Source organism: Crocuta crocuta, unplaced genomic scaffold, assembly GCF_008692635.1.
Source record: "Crocuta crocuta isolate KB4526 unplaced genomic scaffold, BGI_CrCroc_1.0 scaffold279, whole genome shotgun sequence".
Classification (NCBI taxonomy): Eukaryota; Metazoa; Chordata; class Mammalia; order Carnivora; family Hyaenidae; genus Crocuta; species Crocuta crocuta.
The window spans coordinates 7177647-7198598 of NW_027551570.1; the positions used below are offsets into that span (position 1 = coordinate 7177647).

Genomic DNA, 20952 nt, shown 5'->3' on the forward strand with positions numbered 1-20952 from the left:
TCTCTCAGAATAAATAAATAAACTAAAAAAAGAATTCTAGAAGTACCAACGTTGTTGAATTGCGGTTGTAATAGGAATATGGCGTGACAGGGGCAGGTGGTTGAATGTGGACTTGGGGAAAGTAAAAATGCACCAAATGAGATAATTACTCCCTACATAGTGGGAGCATCAAGAAAATGTCATATCAAGTAGCACAAAAGATCTCATCTTGCAAAAGGTGGAATGTTGGTGCTCCATATACTAGTGTAAAACTCTCTTGAGCCAAAAGGTGAGGGGCTTGCAAATGAGGACATACCAACCATTGTTCGATCTCAAACTCTATTCGGGTGAAAGGTCAGGGGTTGAGCAACCTAGCTCCTCCTGGCCGCAGCAAGCCCCTGAGATGTAAATCTTTAATTGACATTGTGATTAGAACGGTCAAACATGTTCTTCAAGCAACTGTTAAGCCACCCCCCTCCCCACTTCTAACCGCAAAATTCTCGCTTCTGTACACCGGCTTCGCCCCCCGCTCCCTATATAAACCTTGAATTATGGCTCGATGGCGCGCTCTTCCGAGGACTCTTTGGGTGCTCGGGAGGGGCCGTCCGGCCGGACTAAAATAAACCTGAATAACCAACTCCTTTTGTGTTTGTGGGCTTTGTCCTCGGTGATTCTCCTTTGGAAAAGGTGGTCTAACACTAGCCCTGAGAAGCAATGGTAAATGCCTCCCTCTCTCCTCTCCCGATTCCATTTAGAACTGTCCTTGGGGAGCAAGAAATGAAGCCACGATCCACAGACCTAGTGGGGTGAGAGTGATTTCTCAGTGGAATTCATGATAAAAAATGGTTTCTGTTTTCTGGGCTAGCTGCTTTTCCATCATTCTCACTGCTTGCCCTTCATTTTATATCTGGGCTGGATTAATTCCCAGAGCATGGAGTCGTTTTCCTGATAGACACTCTCAGCGCTGATTGGAAGGAGAAACAGAAGCGGATTAGTGGGGTTTTAGTTTTTGTCCTGATGCAATTTGGATTGTCCACTCAAAGGCATCCTGGAGTTTTCATTTCTTGTTTCTCATCCTGGATTTAACACTTGCAATGTTAATGAATCCCATTCTCTTCTCTTTGTCTTTTCCCTTTAATAAATAGGCACTGGCACATACGGATGAAATACCTGCTATGTGCAGTGCGCAGTGCTAGATGGCCCGACGAACCCACATTTTCATCCCATCTTCGCCAACATTTGAAAAGGAGTGAACTGTAAAATAGCTCTTTCTTCATACCCTTGTCACTATTTTTTCTGGCTTTAGTTTTGCCTTTGTATGTTGCTCTTCAAGTGAAGAAATTGGGATTTCCATATTTTTAAGCTATTTGTGAAAAAAGCCGGTGATTCTCAGAAAGCAAAGAGAACACAAAAATATCCTTTTGATGAGGGAGCATAAGGCAAGCTGAGGGCCAAGCACAAGCTAGCACCACTCCCCTCCCCCCCCAAGGGGTGGGATAAGTGTAATATTCCTCAGGCACTCCTGGCTGCCCTAGAACAAAGGAAAGAAAACAAATGGTTAACTGATAGAGGTCACAGTCCTGCAGGACAAGAGTCTCCATCAACTTACAAATATCTTAGTAAATTACAAGAATAAGGAAATCTTATCAACAGCCTAATCTCCAGAAACTTATAGACTCAGTTTCCTGGAGCCCCTAATATCAATCATCCTCCCCTCCATAGTGATGTGGAGAACAAAGACAAAAAGGAAATGATGGATAAAATTAAATTTCCTTATAACCTGCAGTCAATTGGCAAATACTTGAGGCAAACACAGAGTCTAACATTTCTCCAGAAAACCCGTATCATCTTAATGTCAACGCCCTACTAGAGGAAAAACAACCTTAGCTTGACAATAGCAAGGCCTCAGGTATTTTAGGAGTCCTCCTTAGCAGATCAAAGTCCTTCTGGAAGGCCTTTTGCCTTTGCTTCCCCCAACTCCATAGAATATAACAAGTCACTCTGCACAACCCTGGTGCATCTCTTTCAGCCCATAGGTCCTGCCTTTTTGCACCAAGGATGTCTCAAGAATTCTTTCTTGGTCATCAGCTCCAGACCCCCACCACTCCAAAGACTCATCGCTTTCACAGTGGGATTGTGGCCTGGCTCTGGTGCTTTGTGTTTGTCACTGTTCTTTTTTAAAAAATATTTATTTATTTTTGAGAGAGACAGCATGAGCGAGGGAAGGGCCGAGAGAGGGAGACACAGAACCCGAAGCGGGCTCCTGGCTCTGAGCTGTCAGTCCAGACCCCGATGGTGGGCTCCAACCTATGAAGTGAGATCATGACCTGAGCCAAAGTCGGATGCTCAACCGACTGAGCCGCCAGGCGCCCCTGTTGGTTATTGTGCTAGGACAAGGGGGTGGAGTGAGTTGTTCAAATAACAGATCATCACTTCCACTCCTTATTGTGCTATTTTGCAGGGCGGTGGAATAAACCCCTTACCACTGGGCAGTGCCACGGGGCTGTTTGGGTCCTGGCAGGCATATACATAGCTACCCAATCTCTGGTCTATTGCGTTTACCAAGGCAACGGAGACCCAGTGGCAATCAAACTATCACTCCTCCAGGCTGAGACGGCAGAGATGGCCATACTGTAAACACAACGGGACGGCGGCTCTTCCCCATCATATTTGTATTAAATATGGAGCAAAATTAACCATTGTAATCTATGTCAGACAGAAACTGAGATTACAGTAGTTTTCAAAGTTTGTGAAGCAGAAAATCTGAAGCTATAGTACAACCTCTTTTCAAGATCACCAGAATCATTTCAGAAAGTAACTTTTATGTGGTAAATAATGAGTATTAGCCTTATTTATGCAGAATCCAAGATAGGAAGTTGTATGATTTAGCACAAAGATGCGCCAGATCTCTAATCATCTTCGTCTGTAAATTCCTAACAGTCTACGTTTGTATTTCTCTTTAACAAGGCAACACCATGTTTTTCCTTTGTTAGATTCATCTGCAAACAGGTTCTTGGGAATCCATTTTGGGATGTGGGCTAAGATGCTGTGCAGTGTACTGACTGGGAATGGAAACTCTGGGAATCCTGGTGTGTCAGCCTACCTGGTTGGAGTCCCTTCTTGCCTGATTTGTCACCGTGTGACCTTGGCAAGATGTTTACCCTCTCTGAGCCTCAGTTTCCCCAAAGGTGCTGGGTTACATGAGATAATGCACGTACAGAATTTAGCACAGTGTCTGGCTGAAAAGCCCAATGAATATTAGATACAATTTATTTTTTGTCGTCAATTAAATGCCTTTTGGTTGTGTTTGTTTCACCGTTTTTTCTTTTTATGCTAAATCTAGCCAGGACAGTTTTTGCTCTGGGTTTTCTTTTCTCTCCCGAGACCCGGCCCTTCCCCATCCCTTTTCATTGCCCTCCTAACACCAGGAGAAGGTGAGGATGAAACAACCATTCAAAATGAAGTCTGCTTTGTGTTCATCCGTTGGGAAAAGGCTTTGATCACAGCCGTGCTGTGGGTGTTTGGCAGACTGCCAGCTTCTTTCCATGAGAAGAGGCATCTCTGAAGGTTTGGCTATTTTAAAAAAGGAAGGGAAGAGGGCAGCTTGTGGGTTCCTCAAGCGTGTGTATAAATGACACCTTTCCTCCTCCCAAAGCTTCAAGGGGCCTCCCCTCGTTCCAGAGTCAGGGTGTCTAGGTTTCCACGCTTCTTGTTTTTCTGGGCTGTAAGCTGGCAGGGAATGCACAACACTGCCCTTAGCATTCTGGTGGTTCACAAGCACAGTGCTGGTCTCTGGCCCTCACTGGAGTCGGCTGGTTGTCTCTAGCATACAGAGGAGACTCAAGAGCCAGCCAGCATGCACCTAAAGAGGAGACAGGAGGGCAGGGCCTCCTCCTCCTCCTGGGAGACAGCCCCAGGGAGCCAGCCCCAGCAGCATTATGTAAACGACTTCTCGACTTCTCGACTTCTCGGAATTGCCAGCCTAGCCCTGGTGAGACTGGAAGATCACCTTGCAAGTGGGCCAGAGGCCAGCCCGACAGATGGCCGGGGCTGCTGCAGCACAACCCACATTAGGCCCCTCAAGTTTGTTCCCTGAAGGCAAGTGGCCCAGCCAGGATATCCAGGGGGACAGCTAGGGCAGCAACGTGGGTTCCCAGCTCTGCTAACCCTTCCTCCTCGACAGTGCTGTCTCTGAAGGCGAAGGGACCAGCTTTCTCTCTTTCCGCTTGAAAGCACATCTCGGGGCCTCATGATTTTGGGCTGATATCTGGCCCAGACTCTACATGACAGCCCCTCACACAAGCGGCCAAATGTTTCCACCCAATGAACCAGGTACTACAGTGTTAACAAGGCTAATAAAAGAGGAAAGCCTACTTGGAAACTTTGTCCAGAAACCCTGTGGCTTCTATAGACTAATAAGAAAATGTTGAACTTTCAAATTTCATGATTTCATGTCCTCTAAGACCACAGACCTCTTACCCTGTTCTCTTTTTAAAGCATGAATCCTTTTTTAAAATACTTGGAAAGTAAATGTGTAACATTTTTCTCCCTTACATTTGTAATAAAGCTTGGGGAAATTTAATGTTCCTGGATTCAGCCTGTGGGTTTGAGATAAGGATTCTAGGAGAGAAGCCTTTTAACTCAGAACAGAATCTGTTCGCAGCTATTGTTCAATTAACGTAAAGTATCTGGTTACTGGGTGTGTTGCATAATGCATGACAGGGAAAACCAAACCTTTTAAGTGCTGACACTGAACTCCTCTATAACAGTGAAAAGTGAAGTAAATTGTTAATTTTTTTAGAAGTCCCCTAAAACAAAGCTTCTCAAGACTGAATGATTCAACACTTTTGAGCTGAGAGGCAGCCAAGGGATGTCCCTGTGTGTGCTCGTGATGATAAAAAAAAAATCTAGAAGGAAACAGAAAAAACCACATGTCATGTCCTCTTTAAGAGCCAGAAAAGCTGTCAGAAGAATTAAGATTAAGCCTCACGAGAGTCTGTGGGTGTGGAAAGTCACCAGCTAGCTAATATTAACATAGCCTGCAACAGAACGCTGTTTCTAGAAATAGGACAATCGCATCACTACCGCTAAGCAATTTGCATTCTGTGGACCAGCCCCTACATTCCTCCTGGCTCCTACTGCCCTTTGGGCATTGCATTTCTGGACGCTTTTCGATGGTCGGTACTCAGACTTGGCTGTCTGGTTTCGCCAGGAACCCTACCCAAAAGAGGAAGCAGCAAGGAGAAGAACATTTGTTTTGTTCGCAGGAAAGTGATTGAGCTACAAGCAAATCTTTAGGCATCTGAGGAATTGTGAAGCTTCTAGACTTCATATGGTTGCTGACAGGGTGGGGCAGACGAGAACCTTCTTACTTTCCTCACCATGGATAATCTGTTGCCTCAGTCTAGATTCTCTTATTTCAAAAAATATCCTCTCCATGCAATTAGGAAATATTTATCGATGCTGAGAAACCAAAAAACTGAAGAACAGGTATCATCTTGTTTATATTATCTTTAAGGTTAACGGGTGTTTGTTTTCAGCTGTTGTTTTTACTATGTGCCTTAGTAATTTAGTTGCTGCTAGTTTACATGTTTATAGGCTCCTGCTTGCGGCTTTTCAGATTTAGCAATCTCAGAAGCAAGCAAGCTGGTGAAGATTTATTTGAATTTGGAACATTTGGATTCTGACATTAAGCTCAAGTTCTATAATAAAATCAGGAGCTTTTCCTTCTTCTGAATAGCTAAACTATCCTATGAGAGTTAAACTGTAGACTCCTTGATAATTTTCCGGGGCCTCAAATACAAAGTTTAAACTATTCATATCTTGACAAATAAAAGTATTAGGCCCTAGGAATATACTTGTCTTGTGTATGTATTTATGACTATGTTAATATCACCAGGATTTGCAAAACAAAAAACATTGTGTACACTGTAAATATAGTAGCCTCAAACAGATCACTAATGAGCTGTGATAATCATTCAGAAGTAACTAGACACTTTTTTTGTGGAGGGCAAGTTGTATGGCACTGCAGTTTTTAGTCTTTTTAGCCAATCAAAAATTAGGGTTTTTAGTAGTAGACTCATAGCATGTGGGAGTATATACATTAAAAAATTGGTTAAAATTCTGGATCACTTCTTGTTTAACAGCATGCATTCATTTTATTATGTTGAGATTTATTTCATTCTATCCCTTACAATCATCTATGAAAAGGCATTTCTAAAAACTTGTGTTTCTGAGTTGTACCAAAATGTAAGAAGAAATAGCTGTATCTGATCTATTGAAATCTAGTGGCTCGTTTAGAAAAAAGTATGACTATGGTAAAGGACAAACGTATAGCAACATGGAAGACCCACGAAGTCATAAACTGCTTGCACATCATGTTTATAATTCAAATTGCAAAACTATGTGGAAGATGTTCGTAGTGTTTTGTATTTGAATGAGGTGACCTACTTCATAAAATACTTCCAGGAAGTGGAAGCAAAGGTCAGCAGACAGAAAATCCTCTAATGATAGGTTTCCCAAAAAGTCCGTGCTTAATTTGGAAGATGAAAGTCATTACTACTATTCCAGAGGAAACTGTGTTCGTGCTGTGCTTTAATGATTTTACAAGAGCTGGAACTTCAAATTGTGCCAACTCAGGGGGTTGGGGTGGTCCAGTTTATCTCTTACTTAGGCCAAGTGCCCTGATTACAATCTCTCTTTCCAGTCTCAGCACCTGCTTGCTTTTGAAGTGGGAAGCCAGAGACCCCGAGGCGGTGCTCTGAGATGTTGTCTGCCACGCTCACTAAATCCACCTCCACAGGCCTCCTCAGGCTTCATTACTGTGGGGAGCGGGGAGTGGCAAAAAGGATAGGCCAGAACTGTGGAAGATGAATTCAGTGATTTTTCGCCCCCTTTTCTCAGTGCTACAAGTTTTCAAAGATGTGTCTACAGTGACTGTGCAGTTTACTGTTTTGTTTGTCTCAAAAAGGATACAAAATGCATTCTGAAGAACATTAGAATGTCACATGAATTGTCAACTTGGACTGGTCCCCTCCCCAGTTGACAACCATTGGGGATGACCTGGGAATAAACGTGAACATTGTGCTGAGTTTTTAACTTTCTGTACAAATTGATGGAGAAAGAAAGACAAATAACACATTCAGTTCTTTTCTGAAACCAGTTAATAGCTCTGCAGACAGACAGTCTCATAGAATTAGAGAAATCAGGTCAGAGCCAATGGTGGCTAATCTTGGAAAGCTTGTTGGAAATTATAGCTATAAAGAAGGTTAACAACGTCTATAATTTTAGGACCTCATATTTGTTGTCTCTCTAATGCTTACAGTCCTGTAATAAGGACTTTCATTATAAAGGGAAGGGAAGTAAGATAAAGACCTGAGTGCTTGCCCAAGGCCGTCTAGCCAGAAAGTATTGAAGGAAGATTGGAATTCCTGTCTGCCTGGCTTTAAACTTGACTCATTTTGGGGCGGCTGTCTTGCTCAGTTGGTAGAGTATGCAACTCTTAATCTTGGGGTCATGAGTTCCAGCCCCACATTGGTAGTAGAGTTTACTTAAAAAAGATAAAAAAATGACCATTATTACTTACCATGCTTAATCTCTGAATGATCTGTACCAACACAGTGAAAGCAACATAGCAAACTGCTAACCTTCCTCCTACAGTATATTTCTAACGCTTCAGATGTTCATGGCATAATTCTTACCATAAGTTTGGTGTGATTAACTTTTTAAAAAAATTTTTAATGTTTATTTATTTTTGAGAGAGAGAGAGACAGAGCACGAGCAGGAGAGGGGCAGAGAGAGATGGAGACACAGAATCAGAACGTGGTATGATTAACTTCTTAATATTTTTTCTAAATTTGCATTTAAATCACTTCCTTTTTTTTTAACTTTTTTTGTTGTTGTTTTTATTATGCGCTATGTTAATATACTACATAACCTTCTAGAAGGGGTAGGTGAGTATAACCAAGTTATTTTTCATCATTCAGGAAAAGGCTTCCTTAGTCAATATTCTCCAAACACTCTGACACATAACTCCAGAAATGCGCCTATTTCCTTCCATCAAACTCCACTGATGTGAATAACAGGCAACCCTTTTCTCTTTGCCCTTGTTAGTGAACCTGTGGATGTGTGCAGCGGCTACGCTGGAGATGAGCAGGCACGTGGCTATGACGCCTACCCCAGGCAGAATCTTAAACCACATAGCGCCACGGTTGCAAATCACTTACTTTTTAACTTGCTTGTTTAGAAAGGAAGTTTTATATAACTACCAAAAGTGGAAAACCACTGCCATTTACTATAAACATAAGAGGAACATAAATATAATAAAAACAGAATAGTATTAAATTTTAGACAGATACTGCTACCTTTGAAACCTCTGAACCTGAAACTTACATTTAATGTAGTGTCTGCATGCTACCTACAATCTTCTCTCATGCCATCTAGCACCGTTGGGTTCCACCCACGTTGTGTTCACACACTTGGAGAATATTATCCCAGGCACACCATCTGCTTCACTTCTGTGCCTTCAGAAACACTCCTCCCTGTAACCTAGAATTCTGTCCTTAACTTACAATTTGCCCGTCTGGAGATCGCCTATACACCCTTTGGAGACTCAGATTAAGCGGGCTCCGTAAAAAAAACCTTTCTTGAACTCTGCTGGGAAGAGTGAAACACTTTTCCAAGATATTCTGTCTGTGTCCCTTACTATATTGTATGTAGTAAGCCATCACTTACATGTGTATATACGTGCACCCATACACACATGACACTGGGTGGTATCTCGTTCTTTGTTCTCTCAGACCCACCTTAGCCTGGCACAGGGTGGTGTAGGAGTGACTCATGACACAGGTAGCTGCCCGTGGAGCACACCTCCTTTCTTGCCTCCACCCATGTCTTTTTTTTTTTTTTTTTTTTTTTTTTTTTTTTCAGATATCGTCAGCCTCCACCCATGTCTTGACGGGGCCTGGAGGGTCCTCATACATCCTGGTCACTGTTATATTTGCCTTGTCCACAGATGCTTTTTTGTTTAAAGCTTCTCCTCAGGATTTTGCACTCGGTGTCATACAAACATGAGGGTTTGACCGAAGGGTTTGTTTGTTTGGTAGTTTTTGTTATTATTCCTACCGTGTTAGGCCAATCAGTGGGTGGCCAGGTTATTTACCAAATTGTGAACAAATATCTCATACTTTGCGTTCCTCAATTCTATTAGAGCTGGCACTTCACAAAGCCACGTCCCTAAGTAGGAGATTAAGGTCATTAATTAGATGAAGGTGCAGAAGTTTGGGAAAATTACACAATGAAACATTTTTGAACAGTACTCTTCAAATGGTGGTGATGTGTGGCGGTGTGGTGGTTGGGGTGGGGGTGGGGGGTCTGGGACATGGTCTGAGCCTAAGTGTGTTCTCAGTTGAGTTTGGGCAGGTGGACTGAGCACATTCATAAAGGTATTTGGTTTGATGGGAATGGCCAGGGTCTGGCTCAGATGGGAAATGAACAAGGCTTGCAGGCAATGCTCTCTTGAGTACTAGGGATGCAGCAGCCTAGTATGTGATTTAGGTGACCAAGTGGGAGACTGAATGTGAAAAGGAGACTGCTTCACTTCTGGGAAGACTGTAGACAGTGGCTTTAGCCCTGTGAATCCTACAGAGGATTGAGTGCCTCAGGGAATGCTGCCTTTAAGAATGCTGCTCAGAGGTTAGCACTAGTGATAGAGATATTATTCATGAATGCCAGCACCAAGTGATAAGAAAACACAGTTGTGAGCTTAAATGGGACAGTCTACTCTCTCTCCATTGGTGAGCTCCTCCATTCCCATGGCTTCAAACACCCCGTTTGCTGACATCTCCCACATATTTATCCCCAGTGCACTTCAGCCTATTTGACATCCCATCTGAATGTGGATGTTGCAGATTGAATGAGAGAACTCAGAAGCTCTGTCCTCAAACCTGTTACTCCCAAGGTCCATCGATCAGCACAAAAGCTCAAACCAGAAACATGGGAGTCACCTTGGTACCTCCCTTTCTCTCCCTCACCTCCCCTTTGCAATCTTGTTAACAAGTCTAGTCAATTCTACTTCTAAGATAGTTACCGAATCCTACATCTTCACCTACCAACTCTGCTTCATCATCTTCTTTTGCTTGGACCATTACAATAGCACTTGAATTTGTGTCCCCACATTCACTCTTGTTACCCTACCATACAAGTTCCTCATAGCCATCAGAATTTGTTAGGCAAAAATCTTTTTTAGCCCAGTGCAGGGAACATGACTGTTTTCACTGGCTATCTTAGCCCTAGTGCCAAACATAAATAAGACACATAGTAGGTGATAAATTCATATAACTGAATGAGTAAATGTGGAGGTTGGAGAATACAGAGGCTGAGGATGCTACTATGCAGGTAAGGGCAAGAGATGGTGAAAATTGGATTATTTTTAGTAAACAATGGCTGGTGAGATCTAGGGAAAACTATGCAATTTATTTTATGGATGTGGAACGAGAGCTTAAGAAGTTTGCCCAAGGTCACACAGCTTATTTGAATCAGTGCTGGGATTAGAATTTGGCCTGCTGTCTCCCAGTTCAGTGTTGTTTCCAGCATGTGTTGTGAGTCTTAGCAGAGATATAGAAAGGGGCAATATGACTACCACGCAAAGAGAAAAGGATTCTATAGGCTGAGTCCAGAGGGCAGGTAATGCCTGAAGGTCAACTTGTCAATAATAAATAAACCCCCCTGATGAAAGACTAAGACAGAGAAGGGTCGACTAGTTTGAGCTTTTGTCCATCAATTTATACTGCCCTGCAGTAATCTTACCAACTTGAATTTCTTCTACGTGTTCCACAGATGAGGGGTCAGAAAATGCAGGATGGATAATTAATAGACAAGGTTCTGTGATGATCTGTGCTGATGGTGCTTTGCTCTCTTGAATAGAGAGACTTTGTTCTGAACAAGACATATCATCTATGAGCTGACCTGACCTGTCTTATTTAACAGTGTATCTGATTAAAATAAGATCAGTCTTTGGGGCCAGGGGCATGTATAAAAACCATATCTATCTATCTATCTATCTATCTATAGATATAGATATAATATGTGCATATATATATATATATGGTATTATGTTGATATTATATATGTATGTATTGGAATTAGACCCTTGAGGGGCGCCTGGGTGGCTCAGTTGGTTAAGTGTCCGACTTTGGCTCAGGTCATGATCTCGCAGTTTGTGGGTTCGAGACTTGCATTGGGTTCTGTGCTGGCAGCTCAGAGCCTGGAGCCTGCTTCAGATTCTGTGTCTCCCTCTCTCTCTGCCCCTCCCCTGCTCATGCTCTGTCTCTCTGTCTCAAAAACAAATAAACTATAAAAAATTTTAAAAAATGGAATTAGACCCTTGAAATGGCATATCATCTTCCCACAAAATTAATCTACCTAATTTTTTTTTATCATCCTTCTATATTCTTGCTGAAAATATAATCACAGTATTATTGATATCCTTATATAAATACAGACATCAAGACTGGACAAGACTGAATGCAGAGCTGACAGAGCTCTGCTTGGTCATCTTGTTTTATAGGATTCCTTAATTCCTTCAATTATTTAGCAACCTTTCTCATATATAGTATGTGGAACATATTTATAAGTGGTCAAAATGTAAAAATGACCTACATGGCCCCTCTATGATGCTTATAGTCTCAACGAGTAGAAAGAGTTGTATTCAAATGTTTATAATATGTGGCAAAAACCGCACACTGCAGTCACCGTGGGTATATATGGCTCAAGATCTGCTCTGATTAATCTGCTTAAAATGAGGAGAGTGGTCTTTGAGGACCAGTGGGCATGTACAGTAGCCATATTTTAATTAAGGATTAGAACCAAAAAAGTTTTTGGAGGTCGTTCTAAAGTTTCTCTTCAATGGCTTAAGAAAGGTTTCCAGTTCAAACAGGGTCACTGGATTTTTATTTCTTGCTGGGTTCCTTAATGAATGTTAACCTCAAAGTTGGGTTGTTAAACAAATATTTGGATTTAATTTGAACATTAAAAACTTTGTTCTTCAGTTTGGCTCTTATACCTGCTCTGAATAACAATATAATATTTAAGGACTCCTCTCATACTCCCCAAAAAGTCTATGTTAAGATTTAAGAAGTTACATAAGAGTTTTGAGTGGCTATAGGTGAAATGATACACGTTTCCTTACAGCTTGGTTTAAGAATGTTAAGAGGTTTTATCTCCTTAAAGAGAGTTGGTTATATTTTGAGAGTATAAAAAAGTCATCCATTTTTTAAAGCCTCTTTAAAAAAGTCATGAAATACTATTGATAGTTCAAATGACACCTCAGGGGGGAAATTAAAGACATTTGCCCCTTGTCCTTGGGCTTGAGTAGGAAAAAAGTTTTAATCCTCCAGAACCAAGGGGAAAAGATTATCCGGGTAAAATGTAAGATAAAGGGCAGAGATTACACTCTACTCCTGTGGAAGAATTTGTGTGATTATATACAGGGAACCTTGGCAGTTAAGTGGCTGTAATAATATGAAGCTGAACCGTAATATTTCTGACTATTAAATACGGTATTAAAAGTTGATCTGTTTGGGGGCACTAAGACGGCTCAGTTGGTTAGGGCATCTGACTCCTGATTTTGGCTCAGGTCATGATCTCACGGTTTGTAGGCTCGAACCCACAGATCAGGCTCTGTGCTGGCAGTATGGAGCCTGCTTGGGATTCTCTCTCTCCGTCTGTCTCTGTTCCCATTTGCTCGCTCGCTCTCTCTCTCAAAATAAATAATAAACATTTAAAAAAGTTGAATTGTTTTGTCATGGTAACTATAACAGTGTCCTCTATCTGAAAGGAGAAATTACAAAGAAAAAAAAAGAGCTAGTTATTTATCCCCAAAAGCCTCCAGTGGTTTTCTCCATGTCTTTGTCCATTCAGGCTGCTGTAACAAAATATCATAGACTGGGTGGTTTACGAATTACAGACATTTTTTTCCTCACAGTTCTGGAGGCTGAAAGTCCAAGATACAGGGGCTGGTAGATTTGATGTGTGAAGAGAGCCTGCTTCCCGGTTGCCGACCGCTAACTTCTCAGATGTATCCCCACATGGCAGGAAGAGAACTAACTCAGCAGGGTCTCTTTTTTTTTTTTTTAATTTTTTTTTTAATGTTTTATTTATTTCTAGGAGAGAGAGAGAGACAGCGTGAGCAGGGGAGGGTCAGAGAGAGAGGGAGTCACAGACTGAAACAGGCTCCAGGCTCTGAGCCGGCAGTCAGCACAGGGCCCGACGCGGGGCTCGAACCCACGAACCGCGAGACCATGACCTAAGCGAAAGTCGGACGCTTAACCGACTAAGCCACCCAGGTGTCCCAGCAGGGTCTCATTTTTAAGGGCACAAATCCCATTCATGAAGGCTCCATCCTCATGACCTAATCACCTCCCAAAGGCCCCTTCCTAATACCATCATCACATTGGAGGGTAGGAATTCAACATATGAATTTGGGGTGAGGGGGCACAAACATTCGGTCTGGGGCACCCCGTAACCTTGAAGACACTGGAAATTAGAACTGAGAGCTTGCAGGAAGATGAAAGACTTTGTAGCCATTAGCACTCACTCCCCTGTTCTTCCCCTCTCCCAAACTGGTCTTTTCTACCTGAGAGAATGGCGCCATCACCATCCATTCAGGCAGAGACCTAAGAGTCATCTTTGGCATTTTCTGCTCCCTCAGGTAAGATCGAATTTATCGCCAAATCCTTTCCATTCTATCCCTAAATATTCCTCCAATCGATCTGTCGTCTTCTGTCTCTCTCACCACTTTAGCCCAGAGGCCATCATCACCTCTTGTCTGAAGCATTGTAGTAGCCTTCTCATTTGTCTTCTCTATCCACTGCTGTCCTGTCTGATCAGCTCTTCACACTACAGGAGACACAAACCTGACAGGAGACTCCCCAGACCCATGCTTATGTTCTTTTGTATTGGCTCCTACTCATTTGTATGATAAAGACAAACTTACTGCACATGGAAGGCCTTGTGTGGTGTGGCCTTGACCCTCTCTCCTGCTGCACACGTGCCTTGCCTCCTTTTGCTCTCTGAACCCTGGCTACAGTGCCCTTCTTCTACTTCTCCCTGTCACCCTGCCACTTCCCAGCCAGGGCCTTTGTTCTAATTGTCCCACTAGCCTCCCTTAGTTAATATCCACTCTTCCTTCAGATCTTAATTCAATCTTAAGGCCCTTAGGGCAGGCTTTCTGACTTTCCTATCTTGGAGGCATTGTGTAATTCTCCTTTGATGTACTTATCCCAGTAGTAATTTTGCATATATTTTTAAAAATGTATTTATTATTTGAGAGAGAGAGAGTGAGAGGGAGCCAGCATGGCGGGCGGGGGCGGGGCGGGGGGAGAGGCAGAGAGAGAATCCCAAGCAGGCTCCACATTGTCTGCACAGAGACTGATGTGGGGCTCGATTCCATGAACCATGAGATCATGACCTGAGCCAAAGTGTCAGTTGGTTGTTCAACCAACTTAGCCACCCAGGAGGCCCAGTTTTGCATGTATTTGCATGTATTAGCATGTTTGATTCCCAGTATTTCCTGGATGACTAGCAAAGTGCCTGTAGGATGGGAGGCACTGAATGTAAGTTTGCGGAATTGGTTCATAGGATGGGGTTCCTGAACAGTGGTGGGAAAGGGATTAGGAGGATAATAAATGCTATCCTGAGACAGAAATGCTTGAAAGAATCCTCAATGTTAGCTTTCGAGAGGAAGAAATTTAAGACATTATTTTTTATATGTATTTGTTTGTTTCTTGTGTGTTTCACAAGGCCTATACAGCTAATTTGCAGAGAAAAATGGAGGTGCACTTGAGACATTCCAGAGGAAATAACCATAGCTAATGGGAAAAATTTCAAGGAAAGGTTGTGATACAACCATGATGAGTTTTCTAAAAATGAGAGGGAGAGGAATGGGCCACCTTTTGCAGAGGGAGGATATCTCCTTGGGAGATGCTGTAGTGATGGTTTCTCCATCATGAAAGAGAAAATTAAATGACTTATTAAACTCCTTCCAGTCAAGGACTCTAGTGCAGTGAGCAATAGAAAGGTGGACAATTCAGATACCTAAGGAACAAAGACTGGGTACTGGTGCATAGTTAGAATTTGTTTGTTTTATTTGGTTAGTGGTAAATACTCCTCAATCTGAGCATGTTTCTCCAGAATCTAAGGCCAAAGAAGAGAGAATCAAATGTCTCTGTAGATTCAGGTAGCATATACCCCTCTATCAAGGAAAGGAAGTGTAGCTATATCCAGAAAACACCTCTGGTGAAAAGCTTATGCACCACTGACTAGCTTTTCTGAACCTGACTGACCACTGAACTACTTGTACCCATAGTTTTATGGGTTTTAAAACCCCCTCCATGTAAGGATAGATAACTGTGTATACTTATGCAGTCATTGATGAACAGGGACATTGAGAAATTTCAGGTATTTTGTAGTATTTTAATCACTTTTTTCTCTTAATATCAAGTCTCTTTAACCTTCCACTCCATTTTCCTGAATTTAATGCTGACAAGTTCATGTTTAATTTGGTCCTTTCTGAAGGGGTTTCATCTTTCTTGTCCATATCATCATAGGTCATCTATAACTTTTATGAAATGTTAGACATGGCTGGGAGATAAATGGATGCTGTGTTGACTTTTGAGCTATTTCTAATCCTGTTATCTGCTCTTAAACGTTCCTAATCTACTGTGCAAATGTTTTGAAACATAGGAGTCGGTAAACAGATGAACACCAAAAGCTTTTTCTTTGAAATAAGCACATTAACTCAAATGTAGAACCCATTTCTGTGAACTACACTGTAGCTTCTTATGCACATTACTAAATTTGCTACCCTATTCCACTCCTTAGTTTGCCTGCAACATTTTATTTGCTAACTTTTGTTCAGAATGGAAGATGACGTATTTTCTCACTTCGTTCGACAGTTCCATGCTTTAACAGAAAAAGAAATGAACTTCCCACGTATGTTGTACTGCTCATAATTTGCTATGAAGAGAGCAGGGGAAAAAAAAGTGCTGGCATTATTTCTTCCCTGCTCATCCTAAAGGCAGCATATAAGAAAGGCTATTTCAAGACATACAACTTGGGATGCCTGGGTGTCCAACTTTGGCTCAGGTCATGATCTCACAGTTCATGGGTCAAGCCCCACGTTGGGCTCTCTGCTGTCAGCACGGAGGCCACTTCAGATCCTCTGAAACTGTCTCTCTCAAAAATAAATAAATAAACATTAAAAAAAAAAGGCCTACAATTTGGATTATGCCTTCAAGAAAAAGGAATTTTACATTTTTATTAAATGCCTTCTATGTGCGAGGAACTTGACAAGTTTCTTTACAGACATTGCCATTTAATCTTCATAGTAACTTTACAAAATTGGTGATATTAGTCCCACTTTATGGATGAGACAGCTGAGGTTTAAAGTGGGATTGCTGGAACATACTTAAAAGCGATGGAGTAAGATTTTAGCTCTAGGTTGGCTGGTCTGTCTGACTCCAAATCCTGATTCACTACCTCATAATGAGCTACTTTCCACAGATAGTGTCTCCTTCTCCCCTACTTCCCCTCACTCTTTCCTCTCTTCCTTCTTTCCATCATATTAGATTTCCTGTCATTTCTTTTTTTTCTTTTAAAAATTTTTTTAATGTTTTATTTATTTCTAGGAGAGAGAGAGAGAGAGAGAGACAGCGTGAGCAGGGGAGGGTCAGAGAGAGAGGGAGTCACAGACTGAAACAGGCTCCAGGCTCTGAGCTGGCAGTCAGCACAGAGCCCGACGCGGGGCTCGAACCCACGAACCGCGAGATCATGACCTAAGCGAAAGTCGGACGCTTAACCGACTAAGCCACCCAGGCGCCCCAATTTCCTGTCATTTCTTAAGATATAGGGGTTAAAAATAAAACTATTGTAACTACTCTCCAGGGAAAACACCTTAAATCTTTTTAGAGAGAGATCCACATTTTTGAGAGGTATTAACAAACAAAATTCAGCTGAGTCAATTTTAACTACCTTACCAGCTTTATTCAATGATTCATGAATTGGGCAGCATCCCATCCAGCAGGTAAAAGCTCTGTGGAGTTGTACAAAATGAAAGACTGTTACAGGCAGAAGGGAGAGGGACAGGAACCTATGCTAGTCGAAAGTGGATTACGGGGCATCTGGGTGTTTCAGCTGGTTAAGTGTCCAACTTTGGCTCAGGTCATGCTCTCACAGTTCATGGGTTTGAGCTCCACATAAGGCTCTGTGCTGACAGCTTGGAGCCTGGAGCCTGCTTTGAATTCTGTGTCTCCCCCTCTGTTTTTGCCCCTTCCTCTGCTTATATTCTGCCTCTCTCTCTCTCTCTCTGTCTCTCTCAAAAATAAACATTTTTTTAAAGAACTGGATTGATTGTGGCAAGGTCATATTCCTTCAGGGGACGGCAGGGGTCTGCCCATCAGGCAGATTACCTCACTAGTGCTGACCAGGTGATTCCAGGTTGACTGATTTATGATTCCATTCCTGGGAGATGCTGAAACTGTAAGTTGGGTATCAAGTCTCAGTCTGCTGATATGGGCTTAGCATAAGTGACTCTATTGGGGGCCTATTGTCTCTTTCTTGACAATTCCCCCCTTTTGATAAAGTTTTCAGCCTGAGAGAAGTGATTCAAATTTAAAGCATTGGTACTGCTCCTAGCTACTGTTCTGAAGTTCTCACAATTTTTGATCTTCTTTGTGGTATTTACACATTGTGGCATCTTTCTGCTGGACCTTTGCGGTAGTCACAGGTCATGACTTCAGGTTCACATTTTCTAAGTTGGTAATTCTCTTTGCTCCTTTCCTGATGTTTGAGTCTTAGGGAGATCATTTGCTTGTTGGCTAGTGGCTGGGAACAGGCATTTAAAGCTTTTGAGAGAATATAGCACATCAGCAAGGCTACTATGATTATTATAAGAAGGATAATTCCCAATGTCTGGAATGCACTTTGGAGCTGTGGTCCCTGAAGACTCAAACCAATCAAAATCACTTAAGTTAAAGAAAGATCCCATTGAAGGAGTCACTTTCTTTCTCTTTTTTCTGTTAGCTTTTTTTTTTTAATGTTTATTTATGTTTGAGAGAGAGAGAGAAAGAGAGAGAGAGAGAGACAGAGCATGTGTGGAGGAGATGCAGAGAGAGGGAGACCTAGAATCTGAAGCAGGCCCCAGGCTCCAGGCTCCAGGCTCCATGCTGTCAGCACAGAGTCAGACACAGGACTCATGGCTCGAACTCACAGATAGAGGGATCATGACCTGAGCCGAGGTTGAAGGATTAACCAACTGAGCCACTCAGGTGCCCAGAGGGAGTCACTTTTTTAAGCTAAGTGGCTTATTCAGTGATCTTATGTAGCTGTTTCACCTTCCCCAGAAGTGTTAATCTGAGTGCAGCACGTGGTGTTTGCTGCAGACACCTCCTTGCTCAGCTGAAAGATAATCAAAGGCTATTCTATTATCAAGAACATCGTTGGTCAGAGAGTCTAAGGATTTTTGTTGGACAGCTATTAATTCAGCAACAGATTCTACAATATCTCCAAGAGTTAAGGAGAGGTTCCTAATCAGATTTTGCTATCGATATCTATAGTTTGGGTGAATTTCTCTCTTGTGAAGGTCTCCCAAATATCCTGAGGTTCCTGGGCCTGCCAGGAAGTGACCTTCCCTACTCATCTAGTAAAGCTACTGGGAACCCTGTAAGCAAGGTACCAGACCAGGTCAATATTTCAGAGGGGCTTTATTGGCTCCATAAAGTCAACCTCAGGTCTTTAAAGCTATCTGGTCATATCCGAGTCTATGCATGTCTCTCTCAAATATGACACTCCAGTCAAAGCCTGGGCAACATAACCCGTGCTCCAAATGGTGCCTTGTTACAAGGAGAACAGATTCTTACTGAACTTATGCAAATAACTAACTGTATTGCCGTGAAAAGAATACTCAAGAGTTTCTGAATTCTGGAGGGATTGGGTAGGGAGGAAAAGTAAATGTTTTATCTTTGTTTACGAAGTTATGCTTTACCAAATTGCTCTAAGTCATAGTTCACTTAGGAGAAAAGGTTTCTTTAAATCTGGGGTGAGAGGACATTAAGGAACAAGCATTGTTATTGAGAAAAAATCATAAAAAATTACGTTCTTTCAGTCCTGTATAGTCAATAGTTCTGCTTGAATCCAATTTTTCCATTAATTCTTCAAATTCTTACCCAGTTACTCTTATATCTTAAAGTCATTAGACACCTGTAACTGTCAAAGTCTTTTCTATGAATTTCCTTGAAGATAGAGCACTTTTGCAAACACTTCAGAGTAAACAATAACAGTAAATGATGAAAGACTTTAAAATGGTCATGGTTGAAGACCTAGTGACAGCTCATTTTAATGCAATTGGTGAAGAAACTTGGTTATTTCTGTGACATAAACCATTTTAAAATATGAACTAGATTTATGACTAATAACATTATATCAGCACATATCAGATTTCTAGGAATATCATATAATTTCCAGAACACTTAAATTAATAACATACATTCATAAAAATATAGCTAAGAAGATTTAGCATCACCTCTTATTTGATAATGTTTCCCATGTAATTTAACAAATCAAATAAACCTAACTAGTTTAACTTCTCTATTGTTACAGAGATAGAGAAAAAAATCATTTACAAATTTCCAGGGACCCTTTAGAAAATTCCAAAGTTACTTCCAGCTCAAATAAACTTCATTTAGAATTTGATTTTGGGGAATTCTGTCAAAAATATTAAAATATTTAAAAACACTTGGTCAAGTAGGATCATAGGCCGCTGTGAAACATATTTAATTACCCATTTCATCATATTGCTAATTAAAGATTTTTTGCAGGTAAATACAGCAAGTTAAATTGTAAACAAAACAAAACTTTAGTTCTTTTAATAGATAAGACTTGTCTTTCTTAAGTAATCAAAGACCTGAGGAAGACAACAAGAAATACAAGAAACTATTTTGATAAAACACAAAATCTTTGTTTTCAAGGCAGGTTACTTAAAAAGTAAAGAGAACTTTTCAACAATCTCATTATCAAGAACAGACCAATGGACTAGGAAAACTTTATCCTTTTAGCAGAGGAAAGAAAATTAAATTTTAGTTTTAGTTAAGCATATGTACATTATTGATATCAAAGCTTATTTTAAGAAAAACGTTTAAGTCCATTCAATTTTAGCCAACTGACTACACAAGGTAAAACTCTCTCTCCTTTCCTCTCTTTTCCACTCTGAAACAGCCAGGACAAATTCACTTATTTATTTTTTCCCTAAGAAAAACACATCTCTATACCTCATAATTTCTCTTAGCCAAAACAAACATCCTACTTTTCTTCACAATTATTTCCCTTATTACTTCTAGTAGCTTCAATTACATATATTAGCATTTTTACCTGTTAAGTTTTGAATTTCTGGTGAAAATAAAGAAGTAAACAATTATGAACAGTCTGTCACACCAGCATTCTTTGGTAAATTCACGAGCACATTTCATAATGTCTAGAAATATACACTTCCTCATAGTAAATTTTCCAGTGTGTCGCAAGATATGTCTACTTAAAAACCCAAATATCTTTAGTTCCTTTGTAATAAGAAGCCAGAAGTAGGTAAACTGTGTTTAGTAATTAATATTTCACTATTTTATCATACTTGAAAATGGTCTAGATAGTCAATGAATTTAACCTAACTCATCATTTAACTTAGCTTAGCAAAACTTTTATACTTTCAAGTCACCAAAATGGTTTGGAAACTGTTTTCTAGACAAACATACCTTAAAATAGAATTTTTGCTGAACATTTTACCTAAAAACTCTTATCCCATTTACATCTATTCAATTCAGTTGTTCTTAGCAATTATATCTAAACTACTTAAGAAAACTTCATGAGACATTAGACAAAATAAGCCATCATCTCAAGCTTTTTTTTTTTTTTTTTTTTTTTTTTCACTTT

The 20952-nt window shown here is 41.0% G+C and overlaps 1 protein-coding gene, 1 long non-coding RNA gene and 1 pseudogene across 2 annotated transcripts in view; 1 reads left to right on the forward strand and 2 right to left on the reverse strand.

Annotated features, from left to right (window-relative positions):
* Positions 1–299: 299 nt before the first annotated feature.
* On the reverse strand, positions 300–20475 carry LOC144220571 (uncharacterized). Its single transcript, XR_013331783.1, has 3 exons — positions 20401–20475; positions 17013–17068; positions 300–1510 (listed from the first exon to the last, which is right to left on the reverse strand). It is a non-coding gene; the product is annotated as an uncharacterized LOC144220571 (long non-coding RNA).
* ATP2C1 (ATPase secretory pathway Ca2+ transporting 1) overlaps positions 5347–20952 on the forward strand; it is a 168510-nt gene continuing 152904 nt past the window's right edge. The window contains exon 1 of the mRNA XM_077750877.1: positions 5347–5469. Within this exon, the coding sequence (XP_077607003.1) occupies positions 5362–5469 (108 nt within the window). The 5' untranslated portion in view covers positions 5347–5361. The remainder of the gene's footprint in view (positions 5470–20952) is intronic.
* LOC144220618 (NADH dehydrogenase [ubiquinone] 1 alpha subcomplex subunit 1 pseudogene) lies at positions 7860–8179 on the reverse strand (annotated as a pseudogene).